Source organism: Vombatus ursinus, unplaced genomic scaffold, assembly GCF_900497805.2.
Source record: "Vombatus ursinus unplaced genomic scaffold, bare-nosed wombat genome assembly UNPS02014828.1, whole genome shotgun sequence".
Lineage (NCBI taxonomy): Eukaryota > Metazoa > Chordata > Mammalia > Diprotodontia > Vombatidae > Vombatus > Vombatus ursinus.
The window spans coordinates 1,161,553-1,177,882 of record NW_020954606.1 but is presented as its reverse complement, the minus strand read 5'-3'; the positions used below and the strand labels follow the sequence as shown (position 1 = coordinate 1,177,882).

Here is a 16,330-nt window from a genome sequence, read left to right as displayed (position 1 = left end):
AGGAAAACATTCAATTCCTTCCTAACTGATTTGCTCTCTCACTCTCCACAGCAGCTGTTCCAAACCTTGTCTCTCCTCAAACCTATGAACACCACCCCTCCCACCACTTCTTCAGTCAAGGGCCTCACACCTCAAACTTTGAGTTCTCCCAAACTGAGATCATTTCAGGAGAACCGCTCTTCTATCTTCCTCATTTCATTACTCAGGTATCTCCCTCTATTATCCCTTCCTTCACTCTGGTTTCACATCAAGAGGTGGCCCCTTCAATTTACCAAAACAAATCCTTCCACATACATCCTTGCTCTCTTCCCAAATTTTCCAACAAATTGCCACCACTATCATCTCCACTCTTTCTAATCTTCAATCTCTTTCAATTTACTGACTCCTTCCCTGATAACCAAATACACGGGCCTATGTTTCTCTCATCCTTAAAACCCCCTCACTTGATCTGACCACCCCCTCTATCTATCATCCTATATGTTTTCTCCACTTCATCTCCAAGATCCTTGAAAGAGTTATCTATAACTAGTGTCTCCACTTCCTCCCCTCCGACTCTCTTTGAAGGCCTCTGCAATCTGACTTCCAACTGCTCTTTCCAAAATTACCACTGATTTCTTAATTGCCATATCTAATGGTCTCATCTTAATCTCTATTCTCCTTAACCATTTGAGAAACCTCACTTCTCAGACATTATCTTCCTGGTCAGTTGTTGACTTCCTAAATCAGTTTTCACTCTTTAGCTTCTTCTGATTTTTCAACATAATCCCAGCAATCCTGTTCTTCCACTTCAAAGATGAAATGCACACAATACTGTCTAAGGCTTTTAGGGGATGCTAGCTTTAAGGGTAATAAGTGAGATGTTTTTTGATGAAATAGCCTGCTTTAATTACTCACTGAGAATACTAATCCATATCTGCACAGTAGAATGAAGGACCCAAGGAATTTTCTGAATTACTAAAATAAAAGGAGTCAGAAATTAGTTCAGTACAACTTCAACACGAAAGCAGCCTTCAATTTTATCTGTGCACCCATGGGGGGCAGGGGGAGGACGGAGTTCTTCCCTCCCACAGACTGCAATGCAGAAGATTAAGGGGGACACCCTGATTTTGGAAATGAATAAATCACAAAAATCATCAGGTTTGCCTAGCAGGTCTGAACATGAAACAGTGGCCACCTCAGGCTGGTAGTATCTTCGAAAGAGACTTTTCTTGCTGTTCCTGTTATTTTCACTTTCAACCCCCAAAGTAGGAAGTACGTGCTGTTTAAAACCACGCAAATAAACCAAGCAATTATTAAAAAAAAAAAAAAACCTCCGAAACAACAACTAAAAACAAATCAGAACAACCAAGATTAGGTTTGAGGCTGAGGTTTAAGGGCCCTTCTTAATTGACTGGAACCAGCTCCCTTTTTCCTCCACCAAAAGTCACCGCAATTTGATTAGTTGTTCATTCATCAATTCGCCCAAGCTTCCCAAACCCGGGGGAGGGAGGGAGGAATCCACAGTCCAATTTGCTTTTGTGATCCATTTACTCTTCAGAGTCCCAACCTATGATCAAAGTCCAAATGGCAACTCTTCCCGAAGGCCAAGCCCAGGTGGAGTTCTAGGAAAGGTGCTAATTCTTGAAATACCTAAGGAAGACGAGAGAATAGGAGGGCCACGCCCGGGTCCGGCTCTCTGCACAGTTACGAGATAGGTCTTGGCAAGTTGAAGGAAGAAACCCTAAGCGGCCTCCAGCCCTCCTGCCCCTCCTCTCCAAAAGTACCCAGAGCACTGGGTAGAAGAGGTTTGGGAGAGGGAGACAGTTGGGTGAAGGCAGAAGAAGGGAGCGGATCAGCAGCATCGGACACCCCGGGAAGGACAGTGGCAGGGGTAGCCGCAGAAACTAGCGAGTGCAGGAAGGGGAGGGACTTGCTGGGGGTGAGGCCCCAGCTTTGGCTCCAGCGCTTGATCGGAAAAGCTGCTTCACCGTTGCATGTACTGCCCCTTCCTTTCCTCCCTTCTCTGTCTCCCCCTTCCTCCTCTCCAGTCCCTGTTGCACCCTCTCTGAGATCTGCAGCTGTCACCATGTCTCAGCCCGGCAAAGGCAAGAAGCCCGCAGCCTCCCCCCGGCCCAAGCGGGCTGCTGCTGCCCGGGCAGCCGAAGCGGTAAGTAGATTTTTAGACATCCCACCCAGTAGGGGTGGGAAAGGTGGTAGAGAGTGGGGAGGGGGACAACCACAGCCCTGGAACCGCTGGACTCCTCCTTCGGCCATGCCCCACCCGGATGCGGCCAGAACACCCTCCTGGGTAAAGGGTGAGGGTGCAGGAAGATGGGGACCGGGCGTGGCTGGAGTTGGAAGGAGATTCCTGGGACCCGACGGGACTGCGGGAGCCCGCTGGGCGTGGTGCGTGCCAGCGCCAGGGAGCTGAGGGGGTGGCGGGCGGAGGAAGCAGCGGAGCCGAAATAGTTAGCAACAGAGAAAAGGGCAACGTGGGTAATCGGGAGAAAGACAAAATCGGCTTCCCTAGAGATGCCGAGAATACTGTAACCGAGCAATTCAACAATGTCCTATTCCTGTCACCCCCTCCAAAAAAAAAGTATGAAGCTTCAGGGCGCGGCTGTCCCGAGAACAACACATCCTCCACTCTCTCAAGTGAGGCCAAATCTGGCTGACGGGGCGGGGCTTGGTTGCCAAGGGGTGGGGGCTATAGCGGGCCCCGCCCAGTGCCTTGCTCTCCCACCCCGCGGCTGTTGGGGTAGCCGGGAGTTTAGAGTCAGCTAAAGCCTGGTGCAGGTAGAGACCTTAATCCGCGCACCGTCACGCACACGCAGCTCCTCACTTAAGCCTGTCTTTCGTCTGGTTCAGAAGACTTAACTGGGGCTCGTCATGGCTTTTGCAAGCTGGTGGTACAAGACGGTAAATGTGATTTGGGGCTTTTGTCTTGGAGAGACAGGAAAGACGAGCGTGTTTGCTTTGCTCTTCCAAACGTGTAGTGGGGATATTGTCCATTTGGTGACCAGGAAGGAGTGGGGAGAGGGTGCCACTGCTTCTCAAGACTTAAGGTTAATCTTCTGAAAAGACTCACCCACTTGTGGTATGCTTGTATTTGTGTGTGTGTGTGTGTGTGTGTGTGTGTGTGTGTGTGTGTGTGTATATGTGTACACGTGTGTGCTTGGGTGGCTGCTGCCTGCGCTCCAGACAGTTTGAATGAACCAGGCTGCAGAGCAGGAAGAATTCTCCCTACAAGCCTGGGAATTCCTGGTTTGAGAGAAGGTGGAGATTCACCTGATCTCAGATATAGGACAATTAAAAACAAAACAAAACAAAAAACTCTGGGTACTTTGATTTAAGCGAAGGGAGGCATTCAGAAATCCAAGACTACGTCTTTTTATTTTATTTTACTTTTTAAGCCAGTAAATCAGGTGATTTCCAGACAGTAGCACGCAGGTGAAGTTGTTTGTGTGCAGGAAGGGATGAAGGTGCTCCATTTCTTTAATACATCGTGAATATCTTTCCAGCTAATAAGCAAAATAATCAAGTTGACGCTTGCAAAGTTGTGGAACCAGGAACTATGATTTAATACTGTATTATAGGGTTTTTTAAAAAATGTTGGCACAAATGGTTCAACTTGATTCAAGTTTTGTTGACAGCCTTGTTTCATGATAGGCAGTTCAAGAAACAGGTTATGTGTATAGCTTATACTTTTTCCTGGTGAATACTTCCTATTCCATATTTGTTTGCTAGTGTGTTATCCTCTTAAATGTATGCAGTAGAAATTTGCTTTGGATAAAATTTACCAGTTCTTTTTCTAAGGCTCTGATTAAAATGCTGAATAAATGATCTTATAGATAAGTATACCATAGTTTAACCATGGCAGAGCCAGAGTTAATAGAATACTTTGCTTTTTTCTGAGTTATGATTTCCCAGAAAAATTATGCAGGAGTAATAAGATGAAATTGGCTTAAATTTCTCTCTAAAATCCTTGTTAGTTTAAGACTCCATCTAATTAATTTCTTTGTAAAACCTATTATTGGATTCAATTTGGGGACTGTTCAGTTTACCTTATGCTACTTAGAATCTCTGAATTAGCTGTGGTAGTTAAAGTACTCTGCTGAAAAGCCAAAACTTTTCATGTCTTCCCTCTTGATACCTATTAGAGATTATTTCAAACAAACCCTTTTAGTTGAGTCCTTTTACAAGAGAACGTTGTTTAATAAAGTTCTGGAAAAGAATATGAATAGCCCAACTTTATGTATCAAAATAAATAAGATAAAATCATAGAATATGTAATCTAAGGTGTGTTTGTGTATAGGGAGTGCTAGCTAGAAAAAATAAAGTGAAACTATTTAAGATAAAATATTGGATTTCAAATTGCTACTAACTATAAATTAGAATTCGAATTTTGAAACATTTTGAAAAACTAATTTGGGAGATAGGGGGACTATTGGAAATGCTAACATTAAATTACATTTGCTTTATAGTAATAACACATAAAATAGTTTAAATTTAGTTTATACCTATAATCATCCTCCAAAGCTATGAATTGCATTGATTATAGTAAGTTAATTAGAGGTGTTTAATAGACCTAATTAGATGCATGGGCTCCAGTGACAGCTTTATCAGCACATAGTCATTTGGGACTGGACAGTCAGGCTGATATGAGTGTTGCAAGCAGTTTGTGCCAGCACAGTCTGGCTTCAGTAAACCTGAAGGATTAAAAAATTCCAAATTATAGGGTCTGCAAATATTTAGGGTAAACAAATGGAGCATATAGGCTTTGAGGTGGATGCCAAAGAGGAGGAAGTATCAGAATACAGATTTCCCATTTTAGTCGCTAACTAAGGAATAATACAAGGACAACCCTGTTCACAGATGAGTTTTTTTTTTTTTGTAAATTGACTAGAAGTTGATTCTTATTATATTATTAATTTAATTAGGTTACATATATCCTCCAACAACAATTATCATATATGAGTTCTTTTTAAAGAGCCAATGTAGTTCTTCAAGGTAGAGAAAGTGGGTGGCCACGGGTGAAGCATTGCAAACATCTTTACCTTTGTCCAAAGACGAGTTGATTCTTAATAGCTTTGCTCAAAGGAAGACAACTCCTGTACCAAACATGACTAGAGACTTTACATCTGTTCTACATTGGTGGCATTGTTTAAGGTAGTCTAAGATTATTAAAATTCAACAAATGTGATTTAAAAGTTCATATTCTACATGGATTTTATAGACTTCATAATGAAAACTTACCCTTAATGCTTTACACCTATTAAAATAATGAAAGAAATAAGTGCCTTCTAATTTCAAAACCTGATCAACCTTATTTATTGTTTTATTGCTTCCTCAAGCAAGTCAAATCATCAACATTGAGGGAACGTGAAAAGTTTGCTGGAATTCTATGGAAACTTTTTTTTTAACCATTAGAGCTTCATTCAGCTAATTAATAAATAAAAATAAGAAAAAGTAAAGGACTATAGAAGTGAACATTTTTAAAGAAATATTTATTGGACATCTGCTGTGTGCATGATGGTGTCTTAGGTGCTAGAGACACACAACATATAAAAACAGTCCCAACTGCTTCATAATGGTTTTCTACCATTAGCTGTTAGCCCTTTCTGCCTGTATCGACCTCCCTTTAACATTTTTTTATTTCAGTTCTTATGAGATTCCACATGATTTAGTAAAATTTTAGGCTAAAGCCTGGGTATGAGCATAGTCTCCACTCATGTGTTATTCAGTGCTTTAAAAAAAATGGAAAACTGTGATACAAGCTCCATTCAGGATCACATTGAACCTAAAAACAAGACTTCTACTGATTTTAGGAAGAATTTCCCTTTGAATTCAGTGACCCTAAGTTCAGTAACTTCAAAACAGGGAATCATACAGTCAGAGGGATTAAATGGCCAAGATCATTCAACTTGAAGGTAGCCAAAGCTAGGCTTTGAATTCAGGTCCTTTTACCTCAAATCCAGTACACTTTCTTGTAATCCATATCTTAACCAATAAATAAGAAGGATCATTAATATGACATCTCACAGATGGTCTTGCAAGTCATTAATAGGGCTAGGCTAGGGAAATAGGCGGTCATCTTATATTGTATGATTTGAGGGTAATCAGGAAGTTCCTCTCCATCTAAAAATTGCTCTCTACTACATCACAGTGCTTAAAATTCTACTATTAGAATAAAGGAATTTAGGATTCTATTATTATTAGAATTTTACAGATGAGGAGACTGAGGCCAAGAGAAGCAAAAAGACTAGCCCTATGCTAAACAAGAAGTTAGTGGCACCATAAGAACTAAAAGCCAGTCAAGTCTATGATTTTTCAAAGGATTACACAGATTAACATAGAGGTATCAATGTATATATTGAATAATTAGTATTTGCCTTATTTCAGTCAAACATTTTCAGAAATTCTTGTTACTCATGCTATTTGGTTAATAAGTGTTTTATCCCTATTTTGTAGATGGAGAGACTTAAATAAATTATACATTTACTGCAATGATATAGAGTCTTCATAGTCATAGGGCTCCTGTGGTTATTTTAATACCTCTTTGATCTTATTGCCTTGTGCTTTAGCTTTCTCCATGGAGTTTCTCCACAATTTCCTGTACCAAAGCTTCCTCTGATGCCTAAAAACTTGGGCTTATGGGAAACATTGTGGCTCAGCATTTTAAATGCTGGCTTAGAAATTTAGGTATTATGAATTCTAACATACCAATAATATTATTTGGGAAATTGTATTTCACATGATTCCTTTATCTGTAAAATGGAATGATGGTAAGGTAACCCTACCTGAAATGTACCAATACAAAATGCTAAATCATAATATACGACTTAGCTGGATTCTTGGAGTGTGGGAGGGAGGGCAGAACTCATCATTGATTATGTTTTGGGTCCAAAATCCTCCACAGAAATCCTTTTCTTATTGTGATATGAAAGTGATTTGGGGAATGTCTTGAAGGTAGTAACCACTTTGACAGGTTCTTGCAGGAGAGAAAGGCTTTGAGTATGGACCCTGAGACAGATTGAGAACCAAACTAGCTAAGCATGGAGTTTTATTACCAGCAGAATGGTCACTTTGATGAACTCTAGCCATGGAATTCCATTAAATATCTGCTTATTTAGAAAATTAATTCCTCAAGTTTTTGGTAAACTGTCACATTTGCTCTAAATCCTGAAATTATGTCAGATAGATGATCAGGGAATAAGGGATGCTGTTTCATGGCAAGAATAGTAGATGTCCCAGCTTTACTCCTTTTCTACTGATGCGCTGTGTGATTTAGGATTGTGTGAGCATCAGATTTCCCTCAAGTAGAAGAAAGACGATAATAGATTTTCAAGGGATTTTGGCAATGTGGCAATTCAGCAATACTATTCTCTAACGCTATTAAATTAGGTCTTATTTTCTCAGCCCAGCTATTCAAAGCCTATCTCTCCTTTGTCTGATGAGTTGTCCTGAAAAGATGATGCCACACACAACCTACTTTACAAACTTCTTTAGTTTATAGAAACATTAATCATTCAGTGAACTGAGGCGTGGTTTTAGAGCCCCTGGCACTGTTCTAGAGACCCTGGGGAAAAATAGGTGTCGAAGGCATGGACCAATCATAAGTTTATGTCTAGTTGGGGAGCCAAGATATAAGTGAAACAATTAGTAGCAAGATAAAATAAGTAAGTGCTACTTGGTGATACAAAGAGCAAAGACCAAGACAGACTAATAATAGCTTGCATCTATATTGCAATCATTTTTTTTCTATTCTACTATGTTGTGGAAGTGCTTGTTTTATTTCTTAAATTCAGAATAAAGTAAAATAGAAAAAATTGATAATAGGCAACTAATCAAAGAATTTTTTATTAAGGGTCTACTATGTTCTAGGCACTGTGATGGGCATTGGGGATACAAAAGGGCAACTGTTCCTGTCCGGAGAGATGCAAGTTCACAGATAAACACAGGAAATACACAAAATAAACCATGATTTGAAGGAAGTAGCCACCAATCTGGGGCAGGGGGGCTGGGAGTAGGAAGGGCTTGTTGTAGAATTTGGCATTTGAGCTGAGGCTTGAAGGGAATTGGATATTGCAAGAGGTGCAAGTGAGGAAGGGATACATTCTGGGCATGGGAACTAGGCTGTGCAAAGGACAGAAGTGAGAGGTAGAATATTGCATACAGGACCACAAGTGGGCCAGCCTGTGAATGGGGACAATGTACCCTATAAAGATAGACTGCAACCAAATTGTGAAGGACTTTAAAGACTAAACAGAAAAGTTTGTATTTTAACCTAGAGGCCACTGGGGTGTCTGGAGGCGAGGAGTGAATCAGTCCAACAGCTCTTTAGGAATATCAGACTGGCAACTGTATGAAGGATTAATTGGAGATTGAAGAGACTCTACGTATGGAGGCCAATGAGAATGCTGCTATAATAATCCAGGCCTGAATCACTTGATTCTAGGGCTTAGCCTAGCTTATGGCATATAGTAGATATTTATAATAAATGCTTATTGACTGTTGACTGACTCAGTTATGGTGGTGGTGATATGAGAAGAGAGAAAGGAATGATTGTGGGAGATGTTGAGATGATGACATCAAGACTTGACAACTGGTTTGATGTGGGTTTTGAACGAGAGCGAAGAGTTAAAGATGACACCTACATTGTGAACCGGGGTGACCAGAAAAATGGTAGTGCCCTCAACAGAATTAGGAAAATTATTTATACTTAGGAAAATTAAGGGTATCTTTAGTGAGAAAGATGTTGAGTTCTTTTTTGACATAAGATTAAGGTAGTCGTGGAACATTCAGATGGAGATATTCAGCAGGCAAGAAACTATAGTTCAAGGAGATGAGAAATGAACATATTGATTTTAGAGTTGTTTACATAGTTGAATCCATGGAAGGTGATGAGATTGCCAAGAAAGACTATAAAGAGAGAAGAGGAAGGGGCCCAGGCTAGCCCACATTTAGGAATAGTATGTAGCTGATGAACCTGCAAAGGAGACCATTGGATTTAGAGTCAGGGGAAACCTAGGTTTGAATCCTGGTGCTGAAAGTCTCTCTGAGCCTCAGTTTCCTTAACAATAGAATGGGAATCCACTACCCATCCTGCAGGTTGGTTGTGCTGTAGCTTAAATGGGCTATAAATACAAGCTGTTCTTGAAAAATGGATTATCTGTAGGGCTGGTCTAACAAGCAAGTATAGACAATCACCCTTATGTTATGATTTGAGGCGAACCAAAATCTCTCCCCTGTTACATGTCAAGAGTATTGAAATGCTACCAATAGAAACCTAAACATTTTAGGTTAGAAAGTAATTTTACTCAACCCTGCCGTCTCATTTTGCCAATGAAAAAATAGAGGCCCAAAGAAAAGCGAAAAGACCAAGGTCCCACAGCTAGTGCCTGTCTCTGGAGATTCATTCTTTTGGATCTTACTTTTATTCTTCAGGATTCTCCTACTAAAATAAAAATAACTATGGGAATGGTAACATTTTAAACTTTGGGAGATTAGTTTCAGTTCAGGGCTAGGATGCTGTGATAGACCAGTATACAGTTGTGGCCTAGGATAGTGGTGGGGGACCAATACAGATATTATTTGCTTTTATTACTTTCTTATAATATGATTAAAGAGCAGTATACAAGTACAACTAGGAATATATATATCTAGGGAAGCAGAAGGTATTAAGTCAAAGGAGAGGAATTTCCATAAATAAGATGGGAACCAATCCATCATCAGATTGTATAATACCTGAGACCAATGGGCTAGGCACAGAGTTGTTTTGGGAAAGAGGAAAGGAATAAGTATTGATATAGTACCTACTATGTGCCAGGCACTTGCTAAGTACTTTACAAATATGAGGGTTTTTTTCCAAATGCAGTTGGTACATTGGACTCTCTAGAACTAGAACAGAATCAGGCTAATTATATTATTCATATCTTGTCCTATTCTACTGTTGCAGGTTTAGAGACAATAACCAGATGTGTAGCTTGCATGGGGCATCACATACTATGTACTAGTCAGTGACTAAACTAAACCCTCTTCCTTCAGTCTGCTATTAAACTCATTACCTCATTCATCCTGGGTTCTCAGAAAATTGATGGATACGCTATGGTATTTTCTTATAAATTAATAGGAATATTCAAATCTTTCAATAATCAGCTCAGAGCTCCCTTTTTAATTGTAAAATAAAATGAAAAGACTTCTTTTTCTGTAAGCTTTTTGTTAAACCCTATAATCCCACAGACTTAAATAAATATCAATGTTACTGGACATACCACTGAATAATAATGCAACAATATAAAGACATATTTAAATATTTCAACAGTGTATCACAGCAAGAAAATCATAGCCAGAGTCACCTCTAATCATTAACTTCTGGCTTCTTGTCAATTATGGAAATACAACTCTACCATCCATCTCTCTCAGAAGGCAAAGGTTCTCAAAAATTCTCTTTAGTATGTCTGCTCCATAGCATAAGAATTAGTTCTCTCAGAAAATGTTTTTTTCAGTTTTTCTCAAAGATGAGAGTTAACTCGGGTAAGAGGTTCTGTTTGTTCTCAAAATTCTCTTCTCTGTCAAAGATATGGTGTTCCTAGTCTTTGTGCAAAGCATTATTGAAGCTGGGGTTGGGGCGGGGGGAGAGGTTGCACTAAGAACTGTGATAACCATTTCAATATTCCTATGTATTCAGATTATGTTTACAGTACTTCGGGGATCTATTTTTTAAAGAAGGTAGTTGGTGTCCATCCCATTTAAAAAGATGTCCTAAGAACACATATGTATTTGGAATTCCCTCCATCTTTGATACACATCAGATATTCTTCTCCCAAGCTGTTGAGATAATTTACAAACTTTAGAAAGATTTTCTAAGTCTTGATATTATCAGCTAATCTAAAGCAGATAGATTTATCTTTGTCCTTTTAAGATGGGAAGACATATAGAATCTCTGTCAAAACATTAACTAGGCTACATCTAGGAGAATTGTTAAGTGACCCCTTTTCTAGGTTTAAGAAAAGTATTTGTACTCAATATATGATTTTAATGATCATTATTGACTCAATAAACCAGACTATTGGGAATACTTCTAATTAGAAAAAAATTTGGGATAGTAGACATGGTTGTAAATTTACTCACACTGGAGAGTAAATTAATTTAATTTCTATTTATCTGATTCTGTCAGTCTTCCTCAAAAATTAGCTTCAGATGCTGAATTAGTCAAGAAGCATTTATTAAATGATTGCAATGTGCCAGGCACTGTGCTAGGCTCTAGAGATAGGAATTCAGAAGTGAGAGAGTTCCTGCCTTCAAAGAATTTATAGTAGAGGAGTAGAAAACAAAGTGCTCAGAGATATGTAAATGCAAGCTATGTACAAAATAAATACACAGTGATGGGGGAGAGAGAAGGGGCTAACTGGGGAATTAGAAAATACCTCTTGAAAGAGGTGACAGCTGAGCCAGGCCTTGAAAGGAACTAGGGTTGCAAAAAAAGGAAGACATTCCAGGTACTGGGGACAGCCTATGCAAAGTCATGGAAGAAAATAATGGAATGTTGTATATGAGAAACAGAATGGAGGCTAGTTTGGCTGGAGCATAGAATGTATAAGGAGTAGTTAATATATAATCATCTTAGAATGGCTTAAACCAGGTTGCAGATGGATCTAAAAGCCAAACAAAGGCTTGTATTTTCAGTAACAGAAACAAATGGAGCTTCTTAAGCAAGTAAATAACATAGTCAGATTTGTGCTTCAGGAATATCATTTTGGCAGCTGTGGAGGCTTGGAGAAGAGAGACTGAATGCAGGTAGACCAAATAGGAAACTATTGCAGTGGTCCAGATGAGTGGTGTTGAGACTCTAGTCTAGGGTGGTTGTATGAGTAGAGGTAAGGGGGCACATAGGAGAGATACTGAGGAGGCAGAATCAACAAGAGAGGAAACAGATGAAGATGAGGAGTAAAGAATAAAGAGTCAAAGATGACTCCAAGTTTGTGAACTTTGGTGGATATAGTGGTGTCCTCGATAGGAATAGGAAAGTTAAGAAAAGGGATATGATTATTTGGAAAGATACTAAGTTCTGTTTTGAACAGATTGAGTTTGAGCTGCCTATTGGACATTCAGGTGGAGTTGTATAGCAGGCAGTTAAATATGCAGGGCTGGATATATAGATTTGAAAGTTAGCTGCCTAAAGATGATAGTTGAATCCATGGGAACTGATAATATCAGCAAGAGAGAGAGAGAGGAGAGTTAAGAGGAGAAGGCCTAGGGCAAAGCCACAAATAGGGAGCAAAACATGGAAGATGATCCTGCAAAGGAGATGAAGAAGCTTCGGTCGGATATGTAAGATAAGAAACACAACAAAGAAACTCAGGGAGGAGAAACTTTCCAGAAGGAGGAGGTGCTTAATAGTGTCAGATGTTTCAGAGATGTCAAGAATGAGGACTGAGTAAAGGCCATGGGATTTAGGAACAAAGAGATCCTTGGTGATCTTGGAGAGAGCAGTTTGTTAAGTGATGGAGACATGCACCCTACTGTAAGAGGGGAGAGAAGTGAGTGAGAAATAAGAAAGGGAAAACATCAAGTTTTTTGCTAGGAGTTTGGCAATGAAGGGGAGAGGGGAGATAAAGGATAATGTCTCGAGAGGATGGTAGGAGTTTTTTGTTTGTTTTTAAGAATGGAGTATTTTGGGACATGTTTGTGGGTAGTATGGAGGGAGCCAGTGGGTAAGAAGATGAAAACTAGAGAAAGAGGATGATTAAAGAGGCATAGTACTGGAGGAGATAGGAAGGGGTGGGATCAGACACAAGCAGAGGGGTTGAAGGGCCACCTCATTTAGAGATAAGCAATTCCTTGGAGTCTAGTAATCCATCTATAGCCATTTCTGCCTGTTACTTTTGAAAAATAATCTTTTTTGAAAAATTATATAAATTATTCCATATTGATTACCCTAAAATATAGACCACACACACTCATTTACACAAATATTTTTATAGTATGTTACAAAAATATCTCAAAAATAAGCACAGTAGTTAGTTTGGTTCAGCAAGCTTTTGTTGCCTTCAGGCAGCAGAGCCAAGTTTCTGTGGGTTCTAGTCATTAATTCATGACTGTCTTTCTTTGTGGGGAGAATTTTCTTTCGTGAAAGGAACGGCTTGCAGACTTTTCTTGAGGGACATCATTGAGGATATGATCTGGGGCAGAGTCTGCAATTTGCCATGTTTTGAGTAGTAGATCTCTTGATTTGACAGAAGATTCTCACATGCTATGCCCATCTATTCATTCCAGTTCTTGAATAAAATTATCTTCAGAGAAAGTCCTCCTTAAACTGTCTCTGGGTAGGATAGAGAGAGACACTTTAGTGCTCAGAGCCTTGGCCTGGGGTGGGGAACTTGCAGCCTTGAGGTCACATGTGACCCTCTAGGTCCTCGAGTTCGGCCCTTTCTGAATCCAAGTTCTACGGAACAAATCCTTTTATTAAAGAGATTTGTTCTGTGAAGTTTGAATTCAGTCAAAGGACCACACTCGAGAACTTAGAGAGCCATATATGGCCTCAAGGCCATAGGTTCCCCACCCCTGGCCTTGATGATCTTATCAGTGTGAGTATTCCCTTCACCAGTACAGATCATGACCTTTCTGGTCTTTGGCTGAATTTTTCACCACCCTAAGGCTTACCTAGTGATGAACCTCTCTGAACATAGTAAGACCAATCCTCAGAAAACCAGACCCAGATGAAAAGCTTTTCTGGATTATTTAGGCTTTGCCAGAGCATGTAGTCTATTGCCATGGTATTTGCCACCTCCAAACCACAGCAAAATGTAAGAATTAGACTCTAGCAGAGGCTAAAGGACACATAATGATACTTCTATATTTCTGTTTCAAATAAAAGGAAGAATTTAGTGCCATGCTTGGTCTTAGGAAAATATGAACTCTTTGAGGGAAATGACTAATTTTTTTGTTTGTTTTTGTAGCCTCAGTGCCCGACATATAATAGATGCTTGACATTGACACTTAATAGAAGTGTTTGTCATTGAGTTGAATTGGATATTCTCAGGCCCAATATCCTCATTTCCAAACATGCATTGGGAGATTTTAAATGTAAACATAAGGCAAGAAGTGGTTTTCCTCTGCAGGAACACTTTAAAATTTCCCTTTATTAAAATGTAATAAATTTTATGAACATGCCACTTATCTCCTGCTGTTCAGTGTATAAAAAATAATACTTGGAGCTAGTAGCATCACTGTCAATAGCCAAATGCACTGGATAATTGACCATGTAAAACCTTACATTTGTTCCCATTGTCCTAGTTCAGGAGAGCTATAGGTTTGACTAATGCAGGCTTTTAATATAATGGAATTATCCTAAAAGCATAACAAAACATGTCCAGCCTTGCCACTCTAGGGTGTAACCTTCACTCTGTGATCCAGCCCTTAGACAGAAGAGCTCCAGAGGTGTTCAAGGTGCTGCAGGAAATGGGAATGATGAATCAAGGGTAACAAATTCTGCTCTCTGAGTCAGCACTGATTGTTGCCTCAATGTAGCTGCAGGGCAAATTTAGTCCTTGGAGATTCCATCTCTTGGGTGCATCATATGTCTCAGGTAGTGACAATTTGGGCTTTAAAATTCCATGACACACTTGTCTAGAGATAGGATGCCTAAGCAGCCAGCCAGCCAGCCAGATCTGTATTTGTTTAATTACAGCATGAGACTTTAGATCCCAAATTTATGGCTATACATCATCATCATCATCATCATTATTATTATATAGAATGACTACTGTGTGGGGTCTATGTGCCTAACATCCATAAAACCTTGTTGGGATGAAAAAAACAAACTTTTTCTTTATCTCCGTGACCCCAGTGCCTAGCATAAAAATTAGCACATAGTACACAAAAATGATTTTTGAATGAACAAATAACAATATATTGTATTATGTTTCTTAATATTTAGTTACTTATTAGGTAAGGAAATTAAATTGTATGCTTTTATTTTTACAGCATGTTTATGAAAAAAACAGTGGAACCCCCTCCAAGGCAGGGGAGAAGAAATGGTCTGAAACAACTGAGGTCAGTGCAAACACTGTGGTTTGGTGTATTCTTTTTAATCACAAGAGATGGGTATTGAGTCATGAAAAAATGAGGTAACAAAGCAGGTACACTCTTTTTAGGAAACTTAGCTTAAAGTGAGTACCTCCAGTGGGTAAAATAAAGTGGGTAAGTGATGGTCATTGAAAAAGAAATTGGAAGGAAATCCCCAAGAAGTATACGAAAAAGCCACTTTCCCCCCCCCCGAGCTCCCATGGAAATCAGTGAAGGAGAACTGGCAACACTTGCCAGTGAGGATGAGAGATTTAAAGGAAAACCAAGTACTTTAAGAGGGAGAAGAAGCAAGCCAACATGTTTGTTGGATTTTCTCCAAAGGAATTCATTCAAAGCCACAGAGGAGAATGCATTAACTAAGAGTGAAAGAGAATTGAGGTTAACAACAGAAAGGGGGGCTATTCTTTTAGAGACATGTATTTTAAGGAAATATTGGCTTAAAAATTTTGTTTCCAAATGGGATTATTTGAGTCTTCATTCAGCTAAATGATGTCTCGAGCTACACCAAAGGTTCTTAACCTTTTTTTTTTATCATGCATTCCTTCAGCAGCCTGGTAAGCCTATGGATCCTACCTCAGAATAATGTTTTTAAATAATTGAAGTGAATCCTAAGTTTTAGTTAGAGACTAGTGAAAATAAAAATTTAATTTTTTCCCTTCCAAGTTTCATTAGCTCCCTGAAATCTATCCAAACATACCAGATTAAGAACCTTGGCCTACACTGTTTTGTCCCCCTGACAGAATTAAATGAAAACACCATCTTTCAAAAAGATGTTCAATTTGCCTTCATTTTACCTCAACTCTCAACTCATATATTTATTAAATGAACAAAAAATGGATTGTCATCTTCACATTCCAAAGGCCATAAAGTCTAGTCCTGAAGGATGTGTAAAAATTTATACTAAATCAAGTGTGATGTTCATTGGATTTGAAGACCAAGAACATGGGTTGAAGCCAAAATTCTGGCTTTACCTTTTCTTTAGGATAATAAATTATGTTATATCTTCCCTTTTAACATGGATGAAAATTAAAATGTATGCACTAAAAAAAATTGTCCACAAAGGGCATAGGTACAATCGATTGCAAGGTTGTGATCACTAGGCTTGTGTCTGATAAGACTATCTGATGATTGAGTAAACTTGGGCAGCTTGATGGTGCAGTGAAGAGTGCTGGCCCTGGAGCTGGGAGGACTCATTTTCCTGAGTTCAAATCCAGCCTCAGACACTTACTAGCTGTGTGACCCTAGGCATGTCACCCAACAC

The 16,330-nt window shown here is 39.3% G+C and overlaps 1 protein-coding gene across 3 annotated transcripts in view; it reads left to right on the top strand.

Moving 5' to 3' along the window:
• The first annotated feature begins 1,970 nt into the window (after window positions 1–1,970).
• Window positions 1,971–16,330, top strand: part of CAST (calpastatin) — a 124,958-nt gene continuing 110,598 nt past the window's right edge. For 2 of the 3 annotated variants that reach the window (XM_027838478.1, XM_027838480.1), the window contains exons 1-2: window positions 1,971–2,146; window positions 14,968–15,036. In XM_027838478.1, the coding sequence (XP_027694279.1) occupies window positions 2,066–2,146; window positions 14,968–15,036 (150 nt within the window). In that variant the 5' untranslated portion in view covers window positions 1,971–2,065. Of the gene's footprint in view, window positions 2,147–2,754; window positions 2,899–14,967; window positions 15,037–16,330 lie in introns of those variants that run through there. The other variant, XM_027838479.1, reaches the window with a different exon arrangement.